At 39.1% G+C, this 22,808-nt stretch overlaps 1 protein-coding gene across 4 annotated transcripts in view; it reads left to right on the forward strand.

The window, feature by feature from the left end:
- The window catches only part of zgc:66433 (uncharacterized protein LOC321250 homolog), a 46,500-nt gene that overhangs the window by 7,997 nt on the left and 15,695 nt on the right, over nucleotides 1–22,808 (forward strand). The window contains exons 2-4 of one of the 4 annotated variants that reach the window (XM_038698561.1): nucleotides 1,847–1,922; nucleotides 18,421–18,503; nucleotides 22,192–22,366. In XM_038698561.1, coding sequence (XP_038554489.1) covers nucleotides 18,437–18,503; nucleotides 22,192–22,366 — 242 coding nt within the window. In that variant the 5' untranslated portion in view covers nucleotides 1,847–1,922; nucleotides 18,421–18,436. Of the gene's footprint in view, nucleotides 1–1,846; nucleotides 1,923–1,943; nucleotides 2,453–14,020; nucleotides 14,093–18,420; nucleotides 18,504–22,191; nucleotides 22,367–22,808 lie in introns of those variants that run through there. The other 3 variants (XM_038698560.1, XM_038698562.1, XM_038698559.1) reach the window with 3 other exon arrangements.

The following is a 22,808-nucleotide window of genomic DNA, read 5'->3' on the forward strand; positions in this document are numbered from 1 at the left end:
TGATTAACTGCGACAGGCTGTTTCGCGACCGCTAGGCCCCCTACTGAAAAAGAAAGAATGGTTAACACGAGGTTCTCTGTTCAAGCATTTGATGGACAGTGACATGCGGGAGTTGGCCAAATCATTGTTAAGGTAACTCAAACAAGCTGCGCATTTTGATAGCTTCATTAAAGTAAGTAAGGCATGGCAAAATCTGATATCAGAGAGAAAATTTTGAGATGCACTGTTTCAACTTTTATTCAGTGTCAATATTTGCTGATGGACAGCATGAATGTCTCAGCACAATAAGTGCTGAATATTTGGTTCAGGTTAGGAAAATGGAAAATGCAAATCCATTCTATGAAAGTAGAACAACGAGTTGCACCAGGATGGTCTGAATGGAGCCTTTTATCTATTATACTGGATATGAAATCCAGTATTTCCCTATGGTTGAAAACTGTTAAGGTATGCAAGGTGTGTGTATATATGGCACACAACTGAACTCAACTGATAGGTATACCACACAACTTAACAAACACAACATACTCTACAATATGTAAATTATGAGTCTTGCTTAAATTTATATCAGTCGTGTTATAAATATTAAAAGAATAGTCATCTTGTGGATCTCGAAAGATTTGTCTCCTAACTTAGCCTACCTTTTTGCTTTTATTTTGTTTGCTACTGCCACTACCTCACATGTGAAACCTGCATTATTTACTTTTTTTTAATCTCTTGGGGGCAAGAACAACATTAGTTGTGTTCACATTGACCACCTCAATCAGAAGAGACTTTGATCAGTTTGAGGGGTGGTGGAAACCGTGGTAATCTGTTCAATAATAAGATATTAATAACCATGTAAATGCACATAAGACCAACTTTTAAATGATCACATCAAGTGATGTTAATGTTAACATAAACATTCAAACTGCTGGCCACATTATGCTAGCTACTTATCAAGACTGTCCGTGGTTGTCAGTTCACTGGAGCTAGCTAGCTGCAAGTTGACATTATCTACCTAATACACATAATGTTCCACTAAAAATATCACTTCCTACTTGGTAACAATAAAGATAAAAATAAAAAATGCACAGTAGTCAATGGCATGAGACAATTTATTTACTTATTTATCTGTTGAATTGTGCCCTGAATTACACACATGGTGTTTGTCAATTTAAAAGATAAATCTGTCCATGAAGAATGTTTCAGTTTGTCATAAAACAGTGAAGTAACATTTAGTTTTGTGCGAAAACTGTTCAATGAACTACATCTCTTGTAGTGATGTGCGATATCACTTAATTCGTATACGATCCAATACCAAGTAATACCCAGGCTGGTATTTACCGATACAAATACCAATACTTTTTACATATTTTATTTCTAGTTTAATGTGACCTCCCTCTCCCGTTTCTGAATTTAGGAGAGAAATAAGGAGTCAGGGCACAATTCAAACAGGATCAAAAAAAATTTGTTGTCTCTCAACATTGATTACCGTACATAATTTTTCTGAATAAGGTCCCATGGTGGTGCACCGGATGGGGAGGGACTTAGACCAACCTGACGTTCAGTTATCACTGTTGGCTTTTCTAGCTGACTGATAATTCGCCACTGCTACCAAGAGCTGTGCTCCTCCAAAATGGCCGTCTAAGTTACACAACTTAAAAGCTTGCCTTTGTACAATTTAATGTGCCTGTATATAGTATTCATCAGAGAAATATGACCACACAAATGGTCAGTTTTCAAAATAAATAGTTTTGTACACAACTAAACACAGTGAAAGATGGAGGATATTGTCATGGAGGGCAGTGTCTTGTTCACACTTGCCTCTTCCCTCACTCCTCCCTCTTTATCCTCTTCCCTCCTCCAGCCCTTCCTCTGCTGCGTTACCAGCCGTGGCAGCGGGGAGAAGAAGAGTGAGGAATCCAGCAGCCACTCAGTCAGACGTTAGTCAAATGTTTTCTCTCTGGCTCACTACTGTATAGTATCACTCCAAGGATTTGTTCTAGGAAAAGCATTTTTCACACAAGACACTCACAATCATGAGTAATTTTCTTCCTATAATTCAGTAATTTTTTATCTGATATTCTGATCCTGTTTTAATCCCACTTTGGCTGTTGTTGGATGTGAGTACTGGAGTGGTTGAGATTGGCTTGCTGTTGTACCTCCGCTGCCAATTTTTGGAGAAGGGAGGTCTGTAAATGGGGGAGGAACCTCAGAAGATGGTTTGACTTGAAAGAGAGGGCGACCTTCTCTGTTGCAAAGAGAGAGAAGTCATCGGAGTCTGATGCTGGACAACAACACAAGGTGTTGGATTTGGGGTTTTTATATTTCATTTTTGGACAAATCAGAGAAAAACATTTATTTTGCAAAAAGGGATAAAGAAGTATTTTGTTTTTGGGAAAGAATCTTAAGTTTTTGCTTCACTTCAGTTTTACAACATGGCTGGGATGTATGGATGCTTCAAGAGCAGGAAGTAAGTTCATTTTTGTAATAATGTTGCTGCATTTTTAATTGCATTTATTACCAGTAAATGATTATGGTTAAATGATATTGTGATGCTCAGTTCTGTTGTACCATACAACTATAACTTACTCAGAATATATTCACAATGTGTTACAGAATCAGCCATAAAATCTTGTTTTGACATCACACCTGACAACATAATGTTACGCATCTACTTGCTTCATCAAACTGCCCATTCAGATCCTCTGAACATGATCTTTAAATATCTGTGTCATAGGATGTGGGTGTTAATTGGTTCTTTAAAGCGATTTGTCATTTGTAACACATAATTATGTATTAATAGAGGCCATGAACTACTTGTAATAACGAACAACATAACAGTCATGCACTCTGCTACTGGAGTGCTTATTTCACACTTAGCCACATTGTGCACTGAAGAGCAAAAAGCTTTGACTTCAACACAAATCCAAATGCTGACAGAAATGACAACTTTTTCTTTGAGTGCACTACTTTTAATTTGCATGTTGTTTTTTTCCCCCACAGTTGACTCTGTCTTTTGTTGCAGCTGTCAAATCAAACTTTTGAATTCTTTTGTTTACTGAGACAATTGATGGCTTGTAGTTGGCGCTGTATGACTCAAAGCTGATTGATTGGAGAGAATAATTTTACACTAGAAGTGAATGACTAGTCAGAATATCCCAGAACTAAACTTGCTTTTAGTTTTGGTTTGGTGAATTCCCTGGAACACAGGATCAAGTTATATTTTAATGTTTTGAATTGGCTAAATATAGACCTTGGGGCTTGGCAGTGTGATTGGACCACAGAGGTTTAGAATAATGAGTGCCTTTGAGCTTTTTTTTACTACAGTAAAGTATTATAACGTTTTTTTGGTGATGTGGTGTTGGGTGCACCGTAACCCTCTTTCACTTACTTTATCTTTGGCCTTTCAGTCTCATGACATGACAACAATACAAGCTTTTATGGCCCACTCAGCAGAGTTGACTTAGACAAAGATTTTGTTTGTGTTTGTGACACACAGGCAAAGTGAATTAGGAGAGGGGATGAGCTGCAAGACAGCTACACACAGATTCAACCAAGAACCACAATTGTGTTATCCTGGCATTGGTTCACTCTGTAACCAAGATTAACTTGAATCACTTCTTACTACAAACTCTCCATATACAGACAAACGTAGGACTGAGTGCTGTCAAACTGAACTCATTTAACTTGGGAAGTAGAATACATTATACTTGGCATTCACGGGGTTTAAGTCTGAAGAACACTGTTAGGCAACTGAAAAATTTCCTTATTACATTTTCAAAAATTACAGATTTTTTTTCTTCCTCTGTTTATTTCAACATTGTGTTTAAGGTGGCAAATAAAAAAAGCCAACAAAAAGTGACTTCCATGGGCAATGTTTTCCCAAGTGTATATCAACTTGGGAACTCAAGACTCAAGATAGCAGAGAACCACAACACATCATTCAAATGATCTCTCCACGGTAAACACAATCCCACCTGAGAGTAGCATAAATATCTCAATGTTTTTTGGATTTGGGCAACTTTAATTCACAGCAATTCCTGTCAAATTACTTCTTTATGTTTGACAAACATACATAGGCGTCACCTTCAAAGTCTTCATGTTTCAAAATATGAACAATAACGCATAAATCTAATGCTGACTTTCAAAACCAGTCAGCTGGAGACAGAGTTTGTAGCCATACTGCTGGCTTGTTAAAGTATAAGAAAAACATATTAGTCCAGCTCATCATATAATGCTCTAATAATATTGACCAAATTCCTCGCACATAGCATAGGCCAAATGTCCCCTGTTACAGGCCATTCTCACCTCTATTAACAAGTGTTTTGAATGTACATTTATTGTAATATTTACAATTCTAAGTGCTAAATTGTCCCTCACTGTACCCAGCAAATGTATTTTAAGAAAGTTTCAATAAACAAGCATTATTTCAAAAAGGACACGTTCTATTTTGAGGCACAATGTAATTTCTCATGTATCCCCCCCACCACCACCATTAATGTACTGAAGAATCAGTTTCAGGCATCACACCAGTGCGCAATAATACTTTTCACTAAAGAAAGGCAACTCATCCTTGCACCCCCACCAACCCTTCAACCATCAAATGTACTGAACGCTCAAAATTGTTTTTCTAGAAAATTCCAAACTGTCTAACTGGAAAGACCTTATTTAGAAGTCATGGCTCGTCCATCAGGCACACAGTCTGGTCATTGCTGTACCAGCTAATGTCCTCTCGTGGACGTGGCCAGTAAAACTTGGTCCCATTCTTATGCATGCATTTCACTCTTGAATTATCTTTAACCTCCAGGATGATTCCAGTCACAGCAGCTTAATTTACAAGCTGCAAGCTGACAAAATTGATGGTTGCCAGCAAAAAGTGACCCTGATCTGTGTTTTCCTGGGGAAAGTAAATTGCTGCTGCAAGAGATGGTGGAGGGTCAGTAGGGGGCATTTCTCCCTCTGGTCCGAATAAAAAAACTTTAAAATAAATCACAGTGACGGGGCACTCTGCTGTAGGAGATGCCATCCTCCGGATGAGATGTTAAACCAAGGTCCTGACTCACCGTGGTCATTAAAGATCCTGTGGCACTAGTAACAAGTAGGGGGTTCCCCAGTGTCCTGGCAAAATTCCCAACCTAGCTGTCACCATCTGGCCATCTGACCCCTCAATCAAGAACCCTCTCTCTTGAGAATCACTGTAAACTGTGAATGTGCTGCACGAGAATGGAAAGCTTGACAGGCATGACAACACTGACTGAAGGTATGAGGCTTACACAAAGGCTTAATTGGCCACAACACAATTAGTGATGCAACATGTTTGAATATTTCAAGCTATATAGAGACATTTTTTCCCACAGTAGGCATTTTGACCCTCGATTTAGTTGTAGCAAACTCTTCAGTGTAGATGGGAGTCTTAAAGCTGAGCACTTTCTCATCAGGCCCAATCTTCCCCCAGTGTTTATCTGGTCCAACAGTCATTATGTACAGTAGGCTGAGTTTGTTCAGCAGGAAGGGTGATGCAGCTGTAAATGAATGTAGACTGTGCAGAGAGACTGATGAGAGTGTTCGGTCAGTTTCTGTCTTGAGTCCATGTAAGGCTTGTTGCTAAGAGCACAGCCCCCTTTTAAACAGGAGGGGAAAGGAGATGGAGGAGAGGCAAAGGAAGGACAGCTGGAAGACAAGAGAAACCCCAAACAATTGTTTCTAAATTGTAACCAAACCTCAAGCGTTTTGGACGATAATCTTTACTTGAACAGGAATTTTAAATCTGAAACTGACCGAGAATTTCAGCTTGGTTCAACACTCTTCCAGAGCTCAGTCACGTCCTGTCCCGTTTAGAAATAACGAAAATAAGGAGAAGATGTTTTTAGATGACTTTAGAGGGAGACTTAGGCAAGACCATACTTTTAGATGGACAAAAGATTCAGCCGGTTGTAAAGTGTGGAAGATTGTCAACCAATCAAGCACGTCCAGTGGTTTAAGCAGCTAATACGAATCTGAGGAATGACGAGATCAACAACATCATTGATCACAACAAATTTATCAGACGCTTGAGTGTTTTTTCCCTATAACTAGTCATGCTTTGACACTTTTAGTTATAAGACCCTGTTTGGGGCCAATCACTCACCATGTTGCGTTACCTTGCTTCTGTGGGATTACTACAGTACAAGTCCAGGTTAATATAGTCAGGCATGCTGGACTAAAAAGCTAAAATTTCTTTTGTAGTTTATCTGGGAACTTCTTTACAGTAGGCAGTCACTGGTTTTGTTTGTCACAGTGTATCACTGTTGTTGCGTGCAAAAAGCTCTGTTATAGTGTGGAGTTTGTTTTGTTTCCCATTTTCCTCTTTATAATTGCAGGTTTACATGATCCACGCAGGCTTGGACTCGAATCAAACCACATTTTATAACTCTGTGATTAACACAGATTATCGTTTTACTTCACCAGAAATGATTCTGCTCACATTTTGTTTCTAAATCTCAGTTAGTCGTATTTTTCAAGCACCAAAGTCTCTCAGTTAAATATAAACCAGGGGGGCATCTGATAACCAAGGCAACTGTTTTAGTTGGCACTGATCCACTGTGATTCAAATCACTGATGTGCTGCATCATGCTGTATATAAAAGGTCATTGTAGTTCACTGTGTTCATTGGCTAAATACAATGTTAGGAATGTCAAGATTCATGTATCAGGACAAAGTAGGTTAGATTCTTTACTTCTAGAGGGGTTTCCCCTTTACAAACAATCCAGGATGCACGTGCAGTAGGAAACACATTACCACAATGTCTTGATAGCTTGATTATGGACTTTTTCAGCATTTAGAAGTGAAGCAAATCTCTGGAAACCAGTCAAAATGCTGTTTACAGGTAAACTTCACCTTGCATTTTCAACATTCATTTGCCACACGCCTGTTACTGTCTTAGCCTGTCAGCTCTGGCTAGCTAACATGAGATATACTCTTGTGAGAAATGGCAGCTAGTAGCATTGATAATGCTAGCTGAGACTATACACAAGTTCTACAGGCAGTGAGAAATGAACTGAGTGTCCCAAAACATCAAACGGCAGCATGGGTTAAAAGCACAGAGGCCCCCTCCCTCTCACAAGTGTTAGCATTTTTAAAACTAGCATTCGCATAAAAAGTAACATTAGCATATACCGTACTGCTGCACAAGTTAAAACACATAACCTTCCTCATGCTGTATATTATATGTGTCAGAATGAAAATCCTGCTTTTTGAGTGAACAGATTGTATTGGCCATGTTAGATGCCGTATAATCCATTCCGCAGCAGCACACTTGGTAGGTGGTACTTTTTTTTATGCATTTTAAAGCATGGGAAGTCAAAGTAACACTGACATTCTTTAGAGTTCAGGACTGAAATTTAATGAGTAAGTTCCTTAGTCACCGTCTCCTGCTGACCATGCAGGCATTGAATGGGTCAAGAGGAAATACCGCGGTTCTGAAGGCCATGTTCCCGGTTAGGTATGTGGGATTGGACGAGAGAAAGTGGAACAGACAAAGAAAGGGAGAGGAGGGATGCGGCGGGAGCTAAAAAGAATGAAGAGACAAACGGGGAGGAGGGAATGAAGAAATGTTGGTGTAGAGCTGTGTTATCTGGCCACATTCTTTATATATTTCTCATATCCTTATATGGCCCTTTGGTTCAAATTGAGCTCCTTCAAGAAATGGAGATGGGTTAGACAATAACAAAACAAATGTTGGGAGATGTTTTTTATGTGCTGTTCCCCATTAATGTTTTATTAGCTCACATGCTGAAAGACATGTGACATGATGGCATAAGGAAACAGCCTGACTGGACCCTGTACAGCGTTCAGTAGTTTATCACAGAATTAACCAAATCCAGGAAGAGCTACTTTCCTTTATCTGTAAATTAATGACAAAGTCTGAATCCCTGATATGTTTGGATTGTTAAACATTGTAGTTTGATATATTGGAAAATACACTTATATGCTTTCTTGCCAAGAGTCCAAATGAGAAGATTGACACCACTGTCATGTCACTACGCTGAAAATGTAGCTAGAGCCAGCAGGTGCTTAGCTTAGCCTTACTTAGCTTAGCTTAGCATAAAGAACAGGACTGACAGAAAGTCTCAGGTAATAGTTACAGCACATAATTCTCGGTTGAACCGCTCATTATACATTTTGGTTTGTGTGCAAAATATAACGTGTTACTTAGTGAGCATTAGAGGTCCTGAAGACAAAGCCAGAAGAGCAAAGTGAATGATAGACGTGAGAGACATGGGCATCAGCCTGATTTGAACCTTAAATGTCTTAAGTACACCTCAGATTGCATATGGTTCGTATGTTATGTTGTGTACACACTTTTGAAGTTGACATGCATGCTTCTTATGTCTGTATATACAACATGTCTGGTTCATCTTCATCTGTACTCAGTGGCTCATCCCAATCACCCAAGTTTATGATTTCTGCTGACTGGAAAAATCATTCTCCTCCCTCGCAATTCTTTCTTGATTCGCTTCTGTGTTTCTCTCTTGCTCTCTGTGGAAATTAAAGGCTTGCGGCTCATCATAGACCCGCTAACCTCATATTACCGTGGCCAATTCATCTGCGCTCCCTCCGCTCAGCCTTTCGTCTCGTCTCGCTGTGCTGGGACTCAAGTTTAGGGCTTGTTTTTGTGTCTCAAACATGGGCCAGAGAAACTCTAGCATCTAAAAAAAGCATCTAAAAATAGGTCTTTGTATGGTCTTTTCAGGCTTTCCACATGTATTCTATGCCATGACCTTTTGTTGTCAATATAAGAGACTGAATATTGTAGCCAATGTTTCAGTAGTCCAGATTAGTCCACTGAAACACCAAGGAACCATGACAGCAACCGTCAGCCTGAAGCATAATGTATGAGCATGTTTTCTAAGCATTTGAAACCCACTCTGATAGTATGTGAATGAATGTGAAGCAGTAGCCCTGCTTCAGGGGATGCATTGTACAGTAGAAAACAGAATTTCATTCATAAATTGTGTTAGCTCGTTCTGCTCTAACAGCTCTCACATGACTCAGGCTTAGCTCTGCTTTCACTGTGTACAGCCACACGGCGATGGGTTTATTCTGTTGCGAAAATCGTTAGTAATGTAATAATGTTATCTAAGGGAGAAAGCATTGTTAAGGTTTTTTGAACTACTCACAGTTAGAGCCACTGAAACTGCAGCAACGGACGTCAGATTTTAGTGCTTAAGGTGTTCTACTCGATCTCAAAATATCTCAGTTGAAAGCTGACGTACACAGTATGTTTGTCCTTGTCCTTCTGCTACTGATTCTTTGTAAATCTCTGTGGTCCCTAATTGCTGTAGTAATGTAATCAGGTCCATATTAGCCCAGTTTAATGCTGGTGGTACAGAAGGATTAGGATGGGAGTGGAGTGGATTTGTGTCGCAAAAGCTCAAAGTCCAATATGGGCCTCTGTATTACTAGATTAGATTAGACCATTTTAGATAGACAAGAAGATACATGTGTCTGTATACAGAGACATCATTTACTTCTGAGGGGCAACAACCCTGTGGACAAAGTCAAGTTATTGTCATCTATGTTCATTTATGACCCATCACTCACTGCCATGTTTATCTGAATTTCTCTTTAACTTACATTTATGCCATTTCCTCCCCTGCTAATCGGTAGGGTTCCTAGATGACGAGGGTTGTTTTCACTGTGCAGTTCAAGACACTGTTCAGTCCAGTGAAGGATTTGTGTTGGGACTCTGTTTTGTCTACATCAGCTGGACAAGACTTAGCTTACAGGCATGGTGTGTTAACTTGCTTGTGCTTATGCAAGCCTGATTTAGCACAGATGTAAGGACAAATATGGACATGTTTATCCTCAATCTGTGTATGCGTGTGTCAGAGTGTGTGCTTACTGTATGTGAGTGTTATAGAGGTTAATTAATCTGTCTAATAAAGGCAGACCTCCTACTGGTCTGAATACCTCTACATGCTAATCCATTGTTATGTCATGAGGCTGAAACACACGCTCTTGCTCTCCCTTGCTGGTTCTCTCTCTCTCTTACGCAGAGACACACACTTGCTAGCTTCCAAATAAAGTTAGCTTTTTCTCTGCTTTTTGGTCTTTTGTCCACACACAAAACAAACCTTTTTGTTTCTTCCTGGGTGAAGATTTGCGGAAATTCCATTTACAGTGTTGACGTGTAGACAGGGAAAATTGAGTTTGGGGCTTTTGATGAGTGTGCGCTATTATCTCCTTTGTTTACATAGGGTGACATTTTGTGCAGGGGTAGACGTGGCCAAAACAGTCCTCTTTCTAACCTTACTAACAGGACTTTTAATATGTTTAGACCATCATGTACAACTCTTCTGCTATATTGAGGAACAGAGGCATCAGAATGGCAGGGTTTTCCAGAGTCAGTCCACCAACATAATCCCTCCCTTCTTCAACGCACTCTTGCCGGCATACTGGAAGTACATTTTTTCAGGCTTCTGATTGGCTAACATAGCTTTAGGGTTAGGCTAACCAACTGTCGGTTTGGCATCAATCATAACAATTACAACAAGATTGCTGTTGTGGTTTTGTATTTTATAAAATAACAAGTTGCGGTCCACAAAATGATGTAACTTGCACTTGTATATGAGAATATAAAGTAAAGAGAGCACGCCGCATGTTAAATGTTATGCTCAATCTTCAAGTGAAATATAATTTCAGTGTTCTGAGAAAAGACTTGGGGTTATAAGGTTGCCACACCCTCTGACATGTTAAACTGTAGGATTATGTTTTACTGCTTGTTTTAGGTTATGCACTAAATTTGGTTAACACAGCTATAAAATGCAATATTAGCTATGTTTCTGAAGCCCCGTTCAGACATTGATTATGTAGCATTGCCGTCAAAGTGATTCCTTTTATATATTTAACAGATTTTAATTTCTTTGTGCATAAGAGTTGAAGATTGAGATATTAGACGGAGGCAACAACACACACTTAATTTCTTTCTGGGCATCTCTACATGCAATACATATATGGGCATATCCCTGTATGGTGCATAGTGTGTCCATTGCCACTGGGCTCCATCTACAATGGATGAAAGCGTGTAAACTGCTGGATATACTGTACGTTGCAACCGCTGTTCTGGCTACAATGCAGTCTGGATTTGAATTGTTAGTGCTGAAATATGATACACATTAAAGGACAATAATTAACAACTAGCCTACTTACTGCAGCCTCAGCTTTCTGACATAAAATGTCAGCAAGTTTTACTGCAGAGGTGCTGTATTGGTTTAAATTAGACTAGATACAGGTGCACCCAAGGGCGTCACTTTGTTTTGAAAAGTGGTGGGGACATATGGGCTCAGATTAGGGGCGTGATGATACACTTGGGTCACGAAACGTGACGATGCACAAGAACAAGACGAGAAGATTTTTAACACTATTTTGAAGAAATAGGAAATTCTGAAATATGTGACAGGAGCATTGAATACATGATTTCCTGCATTTTGGATACGATTTCTGCTCCAATTTATGGTGGAAATGTGTTTATTTATATAAAGGGAAACAAAAAATTCAGCTGGTAGGTGACAATTTATAAATATAAAAATATAACAGAATATAATGCAGTAATCAGCAGCTTGTTTTTTTAGCTTAAGTTAATTTCTTGGACAATGCACATGTGTTTCTTCTGTATTTAAATTGCATTGCATGTTTTCCTGTTGTGCAAATAAACCTTTCTTCAATGCATATTCATTTGTTCATTAACATTTCTTGGTGCAAGCTATTTGAGAACATTTTTAACAAATGCTTTCAAAAAGTGATGGGGACAAAATCAGCCATTTCAAAATGTGGTGTCATCTCATCCCTGTGTAAATGACACCTATGGGTGCATCTAATAAACTGGTAACTCAGTGGACTGTAAAGATGTCTCAGAGCTGTAAACCAGTGATTCTAACAATATACACCTGATTCAAAGTAGCAGCTCAGTCTGACTGGATCAGTATAAGATAGCTCTGAGCAGGCAATTAGTTGCAGTGTCCAATATAGTAATAACTGTGGATTACCTAAGGGCATATAAACTGAACTTGTAATCAACCATCATATTAAAACCGGATGTTTATATGAATAACAAAGAGATGAATTATACCAAGAGAGTATTGTTGCTGAGTCTTTTTCAAACCATTTGTTTGCTTATTCAATGTGGTGTGTGAGTGAAAAAATCGTTTCTTTTTACCATCTATGGGTGACAGGAAGGCCTCTGTGTTTACTGTAAGTCTGTTTTCTCTTTTGTCCCTCCGTCCTAATATTCGTCTGTTTATCTAACTGACTTCTTTCCTTTCATTCTGCTCTTTCCCACAACCCCTCTCTTTGACCCCTTCTCTCCCTCTGTCTTGTCTTGTATAAGTGTATTCTCCTTTTTTTCTCTTGCTTTCTTTTAATTCCCTGTGCTCTTTATTTATGTGTTCCTTACTCATCCTCTCATCTATAATTCTTCCCCAGTCTTGTTGTTTCTCTCTTCTCTTTTCAAATCCATCTGTCTGCCCGTCTTCCTCCCCTTCCAACGTCATCCGTCCATCCTTCTCCTAGATGAAACGGAGGATGTCACCATGGGGAGTTGGCTTTGGGATTGGCCGCAGGTCAGTCATTTTGACCTTTGACCATGAACCCTAACACTTACCTGTGATTTTAAAAAACACTTTTTGGGGCATTTTCCCTGCGCTGTATCAAAACCAATTAGCTTTCACAGCCCAGTTGCACTTTCCACAGAGTTACTGTCTTTTGACATCAGTTAGAATAAATTTTGATAAATACACTTGTTCGCTTTCTTACCAAGAATTAGAAGAGAAGATTGATACCACACTCATCTGTGTTAAGTATGGAGGGCGAGCCGGGAGTCAGTTTGCTCACTGGAGCCTAGCTTAGCTAGTGTTAAATAGCTAAAGTACGACACTCCTCATAAAACAACAATTTGTTCCATTTCCATTTTTGATTATCTATGGAATAAACAAATGGGACACCGTGTGTAATTTAGATCCTGTATACACGAACACGGGTATTTTCAAAAGCTTTTTCTACGCGGTTTGGCCGTTCGTCCACACGGAAACGCACTATCAGGTCACAGAAACCAAAGATTTTTGAAAACCCCTGCCAGGGTGAGTTTTTGCACGCTGTTATCTGCTGTGTTTGTTGTCAGATTGTGCGCCACTGCCTGCTTTGTTTACAATTTTATTAGGCTCCGATTGGTCAACATGGCTTTACAGTTAGGGTCATATCGCCGCCTGGTTTGGCATGCTCTTGAGAGTGCTTGATTTCATGTAGATGGAGATTTTTTTTTTTTTTTAAATGAAGGAGGAAAAATACTGATTATTAAAATACCCATGTACGTGTGGACTAGGCCGTAATGAGCCTTAGAGGTGTAACTTTTTAAACTTTGGACAGAGCTAGATAGATTTCTCCCTCTGCTTCAAGTCTTTATGCTAACTTAAGCTAACATTCTCCTGGCTTCAGCTCCATATTGATCTTCTCATCTTATCTCGATAAGAACCTTAATAAGCCTATTTCCCACAATTGAACAATTGGCAACTGTAATATTTCCAGTTATTAATTCATTGGAAAACATCTCACTAAACTCAGACTTTATATACTTTATATACTTCTATGTATTCAACTTTCAAACAGCTTAAATTTTAAAATATCAATGCCTTTGCATATTTGCACAATGTGATATGTTCAGTTTTCTCACCTGCTGTTAGAACATGTATTCCTTTGGTGGTGTTATTGGGTGTTGAGACTGGTTTCCCTTCTCTCCCTGACACTTCGTTGTTTCCTGAGTTTATATCATAGACAACATACTATATGAATGTCTGTGTTTATCTGTTAGTTTCTTTGTGTATCCATCTGTTTCCTAGAGATGTTATTAAGTGTGTATTGTGTGTGTGTGTGTGTGTGTGTGTGTGTGTGTGTGTGTGTGTGTGTGTGTGTGTGTGTGGGGTGAACTCTTGGCTGCAGTGTCTTCCTGTGGCATCAGACAGGAAATGGATCAGTCCAGCCCAGTCAGCTCATAACAACAACCACAACAACAACAACAGCAACAGCAGCGTGTGTCTTTGATTGTGGTGTGATGCCATGATGCGAGTATCAAAATAATGTAAATATAGTTAGTTGAAGGTTTATTAAAGAAGTGATCTCACAGACTGGTACAATTTTGTTCAGTTGCTTCTCTTTCTGCTGTAGACGATGAGAAATGTAAAGGTGGAGACGAAGGTGTTTCTTATGACTTTAAGAAGTCTTCAGATGATGATAATAGCTCATGTTTATGTAATGGTAATACTGACGAAAGCCCCTAAGCATGTCAACAAACCCTGTGGAATGTTCCATGTGTTTCTATAATACAAACTCACTGTAAACACAGTTGACAAGAAGCTCTCCAGCCCCTTGTCTTAATGGAGAGAAAGAGCCTGTTGACATTAGCAAACGTGGGAAACATGGCTGTCTTGTAAACTTTCTAAAAAACAATTGAAGACATTACAAAATTTCTCTACCATATTATAGTGTTTTGCAAAAATGATCCCATCTAAAAGTCGACTTACTAGCTTTCATGAAGCTATCAACCAAATCACGTGGTCTTCATCAGCAGATGCCAAGGACAGGGGTCTGTTGACATGGAAACTTAGCAGGCGTTATGATGCTATCCTTATTACTGTCAAATTCCCATGGTTCTCATCTGCATTGGCCTACGGTTAAGCAAACTATTTTTGCAGTTTGATTCTGGGGTCATCAGTTACCCTATAACATTATTGCTAGAGCTTTGTAATTTTAAGTAGCTGGTATAGTCAATTGGTGTTTTGCTCAGAGTTTTTCTTCTAAAGGAAAACAAACCTTACGATGAGAATACTTTTAGAAATTCATGGCTAAAAGCCTTATTTTCCCTTGAATGTAATCTATTGTTCAGTTTTAGTGTCAAGGAATTGTGTTTAATGTGTTCCTTTGTAGGTTCTTCACTTGCCACACATTTTCATGAAATTTTACATGGTTATATACACAGTTTATGGTTTTCTCCAACATGACATCCCATAGGAAAGCAAAATCCAAGATGAGATCTCATAGTTGTTTCCTTCTTTTCTCCTAGACACAAATGAGCTGCTTTTAATACCAAGGTGAGACCAAAGGCCTTTTCTCCCACTTCTCAAATTCATCAAAACAAGAGATCTCTAACTGATCTTAAATAAGTCTGATTTAAGTCTCCTGAACATTGGACCATGAGATCAGAGAAAGAGCTCAAAGAAAACTCAGCTATGACTCCTGGGATCTCATGATTCTTCTCAAATATGTCTCAGTTTTCTCATATTGGCCTCAGGAGCAAATAACTCATCTCTGTCTTACTCTGATCAAAAGATGAGATTTACAGTATCTTAAATAACTGTTCAATTCTGTTTCAGTCCAGAATGTGGATCAGAAAAAAAGCTCCAAGATATTTCTCAGTTTTGTCTTAGTGACCCCACTTAGGGGTTATTTTACTCAAGTACTTTACTTACATTAAATGTTGAGGTTGAGTATTTTCTTTTTATGGGGGTTTGTACTTTTACTCCCCTTAATTTCAAATCCTTATTGTATTTATTGTTAATTATCTGTTACAAGTTACTGAGAAAAATAAAATAAATTTTGACATTGAAAATAATGCACTTTCATATGTCATGTTTTCCAATTTGTTAAGGTAGTCACAGCCAGCATAACTGGAACACTCAATACTTTGACATGATGTTTAGAGATGAATTCATTAAGGACCGAACGCATGCAAGAACTGAGATACAACATGTATCTGTCATACAGAATAAGAACTTTTACTTTTGATACTTAAGTACATTCACTATGGAATACTTTTATACCTTTTACTTGAGTAGAATTTTGAGGACTTCAAATGTGGATATGGTATTGCTCTATAAAGACAATAAGTCCTACATTATTGCTTTCATCTGGATGGCAGAAGCAGGGTTCAAATCCAGCTCAGGGAAATCCTCCAGCACAGTAATGTGATACAATCAAGCTCATGAACATCTCCCCAGAGCTCCCTACAGCTTTTTAGGAGCAATAAGCAAGACATTAATGAACTCAAAAAGGTACAATGATCTCATGAATGAATGATGAATCTCATCTGTTACTTTCATTTATCCTATTGCAATCTCTATTCAGTATCCATTTGTCTTACCTAAGTCTCAAAACCGCAATCTCATCCTTTTCTCCTAAGGGGTTTTAGGAGCAACAATTCAGATTGGAGTGATCTCAAAAAGATATACTATTGAGATCTTAGTGTTTTCTCAAGAGTTAAAGAAAAGACCATTCTGAGCAAAAGATTTTTCCTCTGGGATGTCACTGTTGCCATAGAAATATATTGAGGGAAAGGAGACACTGTATCAGCAGGTTCCCGGTTGTAATAAGGAAGTGGAAAGCTTGTTTGTTCTTAAACAAGACTCAAAAAAGCTTAAAAAGTGCTAGCCATGCTAGCGGCTCTGTGAGAGGGTGCTGAGCTAAGTGCAAACATCATAAACATGCTCACAATAATAATTTTAACATGTTGATGTTTAGTAAGGATAATGTTTACTGTGTGTCACCATCTTATTTTAGCTTGTTAGCATGCTAATAAGCTAAGCACAAAATATTGCACTGGATGCCTGTATATATATGTACATATCATGGCAATACATCCAAAGTGGATCGACTCACCAACATGAGAATAACGTGAAATTTCTGTTACCAGAAAAGTGAAACATTTAGTTTTCACTGTTCTTTCGACCTGTTTCCGCTCTATGTGATATTGAACATCTGCCTTGTAGTAGCCCTTCACAGCTGTTTTGGAGGCTGGGTGGTTTCAGGCTTGTTATTAATGAAATGTTCCCGAGATACTTTAAGAGGGCACTCCCATCTCTTCCTCCCCAATCCTATTCTCATGAAACTCGCATAGATTCCATGAAAGTGACTGGACCAAATGGAAGGTGACATAGCCACAACTATTCTGAGAAATCAGTTTACTGAAAATCCATATCAGGAATGACTCAGCTTCCTGCCAAACTACACAGGAAATCTTGTACATAAAGTGCATAGCTAATTTGATTTGAGACTAGAATAGGGAGTAAAACTTGGTGAATTAATGGGCCCTCTGTATGAGAGAGCAGCTAACTGGTTCAACATGCTGGAGCTGAACTCTCACATGGCCTCTTGCTTCCTGTATGCTGCACATGGCATAATAATGGTCTTGTGAAATAAAGTCAAGTGACTCAAAAAGACACAGGAGATTTGTGATGATGATCACTTTACAATTTTATTTCAATTTTGAAGTGCGTCCAATATTGACCTCTGATACTGTTGTCTCACACAGTAAAGGTGAGCAGCCAGAACGTAGTGACCTCCATGCTGCTGCACAATGAGAGCAATAACAAGAAATCAGTTAGTAATGTGCTTTCACCTCTGTTTGAGTTTGTATTAGGGGTTGCTGGGCATCTGCTGGTGCTAAGACGTGAATGTTTCAGCAGCCAGAAGTGGATGATGGCAGAGCAGAACACTGGAAACATAGCTGAGATGCCTCTGTTGAGTTTGTTTGGATTGTAGAGAAGGATTGGACTGGAGATTGGATTTAGATTGGACTGAAGTGTAGCACAAGGCTTTTAAGGAATGAAGGAACAGAACAATGCTCATGCATTTAGGAGTTTATCCAACAGGTGTTGAAATTATTTTATAAAGCAGTGGCTTGTTAAGGCCGACTATGTAATCCTTCAAATGAACTTGTTCTGTCTGTGTAGTCTTTCTGTGGTTTCAGATTTTGCCATTCACTTGTGCCAAGTCACTTTTACTGGCAGTCACGACACTCCACAATGGGACTTGAATCACGTTGTAATCCAGCGAGCCTGATCACATAGCAAGTGGTCAGGCTGGCATATGAGCAATATAAGGAGATAGAGGCAGATTAAAATAAAGACACACAAAATGACTGAGCCGGGGGGGGGTCAGCAGAAACAATGTGAAAATTTTGTTCAATTTAGATATTTCTACACACATGGCACAGCAGCAGTCAGGATCTAATGGTTAATGACAGATTAGCTGTAACACAGAGGTTCCAGGTTTATCCATTTAAATCTTTTGGAATAAAGCAGCTGTCCTCAGGATGAGCCCTTTTACCAAATTCTAAATGAATGATTGATTCCAATAAAACACTTGGGGATTTAAGGTTTTATTTAATCTTCCCATCTTCCTAAATTAAATTGGTTATATGCATTATTGTCAGGAAAGCATGAGCATCCTCCCTTGCCTTGACCTCTTGGAATCTCTGTGTATTGTTGGTATTGTACAGTTCACTGATATTGTGCTGTGCTGTATTGTGCAAACAGTATAAATCCATCCAATTAGTCATGTTATCATTAAAATATTGCCCAGATGTTTTTATGAGGAACAGTTCTGCTCATCCGTCTCTCTCCTGTCCCACAGTAGTGACAGCGCTGCCATGGCATCAGGACCTCCAGATGTGATGGCCAATCAGGAGGCTGCTGAGGTCGTGGAAGAGTGCTCAGGTAACAATTTGATTAAATGTTCAGTTTAAAGGTTTTTATGAGGTTTCAGTGAAGAAAGGCACTGTATATGTAATAATGTATAATATTACATCCTATCAAACATTGTGTTCTTTGACCTTTTTCTGTGGTTTAAATATAAAGAATTGTCAAGTAATTTTCCCCCCACAATATCAAAAAATGTCATGATAAATTGACGTGGAAACCAGCTAATTCAGAGAATCAATAGAACCTCCATCACGTTTACACTCAAAAGTTCTGGCCAATGTGACCACAGCCATGAAGTGCAAAGTTTGCAGTTCATTCATGATGTGGAGATGAAACGTCTCACAAAGTATATTAACAAAACTGAATGTTTCTAGCTTTTGAATTTCAAAATTTGGGACACCTCTCTATATTCTGTCACCGGGACCTAATTGCAAAACTGTTATCTTAAACTGGTTTCTCAGGAATTGCAGTTTCTACCTAGGACAAAAAAAAAAAAAAGTACTTTAGTGTCAGAATAGGGTGGATAGTGGTACATAGAATTGGACATCATATCCGCAACGAGATTTTGTACACACACACACACACAAACACAGCAGGGTAGATCACGCCGGCATTAACAATCTAGATCTCCTTACTGCTGTTGGCAGGAAATGAAGGAAGAGAGAAAGCTATCATCATCTCTTACTCATATACAGGCGCACACACAAACAAAACACAGATGCACACTGTCTATACAGATGGATAGCACATTATGCTGCTGATATAATGGGAACAAGGAAGAAGTGCATCGGGAGGTCAGAGAGCTGTCTGTGTGGGTAAAGCCACAAGAGGAAGTTTAACCAAAGTGCTGTTGGGAACACAACATGAGCACACGTCCACAGTCCAACTATGTGGACTAGATTAGGTCTAAACAAAACTCTTTGATTATGATATTTATGAGACAATTTGTGTTGATTCTAGCAGGAAGCTAGGTTTGGTAATTCACTTCTGTTCGACTCACATGGGAGAGCTGAACGTCAGGCGTGGGGTCTGCATGACTCCGCAGATCATTGAGTCAGTCATGTCCATCTCAGTCCTTTAAATAGAAATGATACAAGTTTGGCCCTGCTCCCTTCTTTCTTTAATTCCGTTCTCTTTAGTTATACATAAGAATACACTGAAGACCTTTCATCCTCTCCCCACCTTCCTCCTCTTCTCCTCCTTGATCCTCCTCTCCTTGTAGTGAATACAAAACGTTTCACTCCAGCTCTCCTGACAATGACCCAAAAACAATGCAGACGGTTCTTTTTCTACATTTTGTTTTAGGTTCCCTTCTCCTCCTCTTTCTCACTCTGTCCATGACATTGTTTCCCTGTCAAAGGTCACCATCTTCTCATTGTGCATGCTGAGGTCAGTTCCCCCTAAAATTGACCTTAAATTCCCATGATGCTATTTTGTGTGTGTGTGTGTGTGTGTGTGTGTGTGTGTGTGTGTGTTCATGTTTGCAACTGAAAGAATGTATATTTGGAAATAACAGTATGATAGACATAGACCTTAGACCCACAATGGCCAGAGAGCTCCACTGACCTTCCATTGAAGCAGTGGCCTTTTTCACTTGAGTGCAGACCTTTAATGTAATACTGTATTGTGCCTAAAATAGCACAATAAATAGCACTGTCGGCTGGTGTTTCCCTCTGATTTTTCTTCTTGGCAGTGCAGAAAGGCCTCGGAAGCGTCATCAAAAGCAGGTTGGAAGCTCCTCAAATAAATATAGCAGTTCACATTAAGGTCCAGACAAAAGAGAGGGGAATGTGCAGCCAACATTTCTTCACAGAAAGTGTATGAAAAGTGACTGTCTTCTATGTGTGGTTTGATGGTAGCTCATCACAATTGTGCTGCAGCTGCTATATTTAGCACTCTATGCAGAAAAGAAAGACTTGTAGTTCATTTTTGTGACTTTCTTTTTGTGATTTTTTATTTTATTTTGATATTTATCAAAAACACACACCAGATCTCAAAAGAAAAGAAAGCAAGATGCTTATATGTGCATGTGACATGAAATGTAAAATCTATAACATAAACGTAAACAAGCTAAGTCATTTAGTGACGCGCTTTTTAGCAAACTATCCAGAAATGTTAAGCTTCTTGGCCCCGGTACCAGGTTTAGATTCCAGACATTTTTCAGCTGTGATTAAGCTCCAACCAGAAAGTGTATTTTTAGAGAAAGAGAGGCAATGCTCAAGGATTCCCCACAGGGCGAAGAACAAAAATGACACAGCTAGTGTTAAAATAATTGTGTCTCTTCTAAAGCATTTTTAAAGCCCAGGGATGTAAATTCTCAAAATAGTTGGATCACATTGTTTTACTCCCGGCTTCTTCTTTGTTCACAGCTCCTTTTTCCTGTGTTTCCCTCTGGACAGTGTTGAGACACAAAACAGTCTCTGGGGATTAACATATCTGCACGATGGGACAGTATATCCAAATATTTCTCCACTGGAGATGCTCCAAATTAGTTTTTGTAACCGTGAGGATGTGTCAGCCTGTGGTGTGTCTATGACTTTTGTCTGTATTGCAATGTTCATTTACCTACTCAAGTCAGAGGTCATGTAGTCCTGCATTATGCATTATGCAATGCTTGGTGCTATTAAGCTATACTGTTGTCTTGCACTGAGAGAGGGTAGATGCAGATTAATCTATGACCATCTTTAAAAGAGAACGACAATGTAGCAATGCTTCAAAATTGATGCCGCAGAATCAGAGATATTGTTATCATCAATATGTTTTTTATTCCACACTTTTTTGTCACAACCTGGCACCTACTTTAGCCACACATGTATTTGGCCACGCTATGCTGACCTGATGGATGGCAATTTTGGTTGGTCAGTTGTCCACCGCTTTGGTCCACACTGATTCTCAACTACTATTAGATGGGTTCCCATAAAAGTCAGATCATGTTCTGACATTCATGTTCTCCAGAGGATGAATCTGGCAATTCCTTGACTTTTCTTCTAGCGCCACCAGCAGGTCAAGGTTTTTTTGTCACAATACTGCTAAAATACCAGCTAAACGAACTACATTCCCATCAGCCTCAGCTGCCCTTTGTGTTTAGTTCTAAGTAGCGCATGTTGGCATGCTAAACTGATAAACTAGGATGTAGAATATGATAAACATGTTGAAAACAGCATGTTAGCATAATAACGCATCATGGGCACATGCATATATCTTTCTACTCATCTGATTTGAGTAGAAAACCAAATGTTGAGAAAACCAACAGCTCTGCTGAAAGTGAGACAGAGGGAGGACCAGTGGACATTCTGGATGAGCGCCTTGCTGACTGAAAGCAGTGAAAGCAGTTTGTAGCTGTTTAAGGAGTCATAAAAGAGTTGTTGAGTTTTTCCACTATGGTGCTAATGGAGCTGGACTCACTGGGGGGGAGGGTTTACAAGCAGAAGAGTGTGTGTTTGTGTGTGTGTCTTTCTCTATGTCTCTGTGTAAACACTCATCTGTCGGTTGCGTGGTTTCTCTTGGGGTGCCCACCTGAGGGCCAATTGCTCAAACTAGAGTTCTTATTAAGGGCTGTGTGTAAAGATGCTGTGTGTAATTTTCTGATTAATATATCACTGTGCCTTTTGATGATTCACTGTAGTGCCATCAGTCGAATATAACTGTAAGGGGGGTTACGCCAGTTTCTTTAATTTTCTTCCTTCTTCATTCGTTTTCACAGCAAAGAAGAAGTCCAAGTTCCAGACCTTTAAAAAATTCTTTGCCAGGAAGAAGAGAAAGGATCCACCAGCTGCAGGAGCAGAGGCGGGGCTTAAAGCCAGCCAGTCCAGCGACAATGTCAGCAAAACATCCGAAAATAACACGCTCACTCGATCAGAGAAGGATAAGGGCTCTGGGTAAGATCAGACACACATGTTAACTGCAACACCTTTATTGAAACATTGATCCTGTTACATACACATAGTAAAGTACCTGTCAACGGGACTATGAAAAGGATAAAATTCTTCTATGTGGTTTATTGGGGAAATGTTTGTGTTTTGGAACCACTTAGTAAATGCACTTTGGACAAGCTGAAAAGCTAATTTCATTATAGTTAGTTATTTGCTAGAAAAGGTTTACAGAATGCCTCGTCTAAACATTTCTGTTTGGACTTTAAACTGGCATCATCGTTTCTAAACTGAGCATCGTAATGGATCTGACAGAGTTATTCTGATGACTCAAATGACTTCCATGGCAGCAGTTTTGTCGTACTTACAGCACATTTTTGCCTTTCATGCTAATCTATTATTGTTTCCCTCATAATTGGAGTCATGTCAGAGGGAAAAAAAGCCTTCATTT

Source organism: Micropterus salmoides, unplaced genomic scaffold, assembly GCF_014851395.1.
Source record: "Micropterus salmoides isolate LMB-PRFRI ecotype aquatic unplaced genomic scaffold, ASM1485139v1 Ms_hic_scaffold_5, whole genome shotgun sequence".
In the NCBI taxonomy this organism is placed as follows: domain Eukaryota; kingdom Metazoa; phylum Chordata; class Actinopteri; order Centrarchiformes; family Centrarchidae; genus Micropterus; species Micropterus salmoides.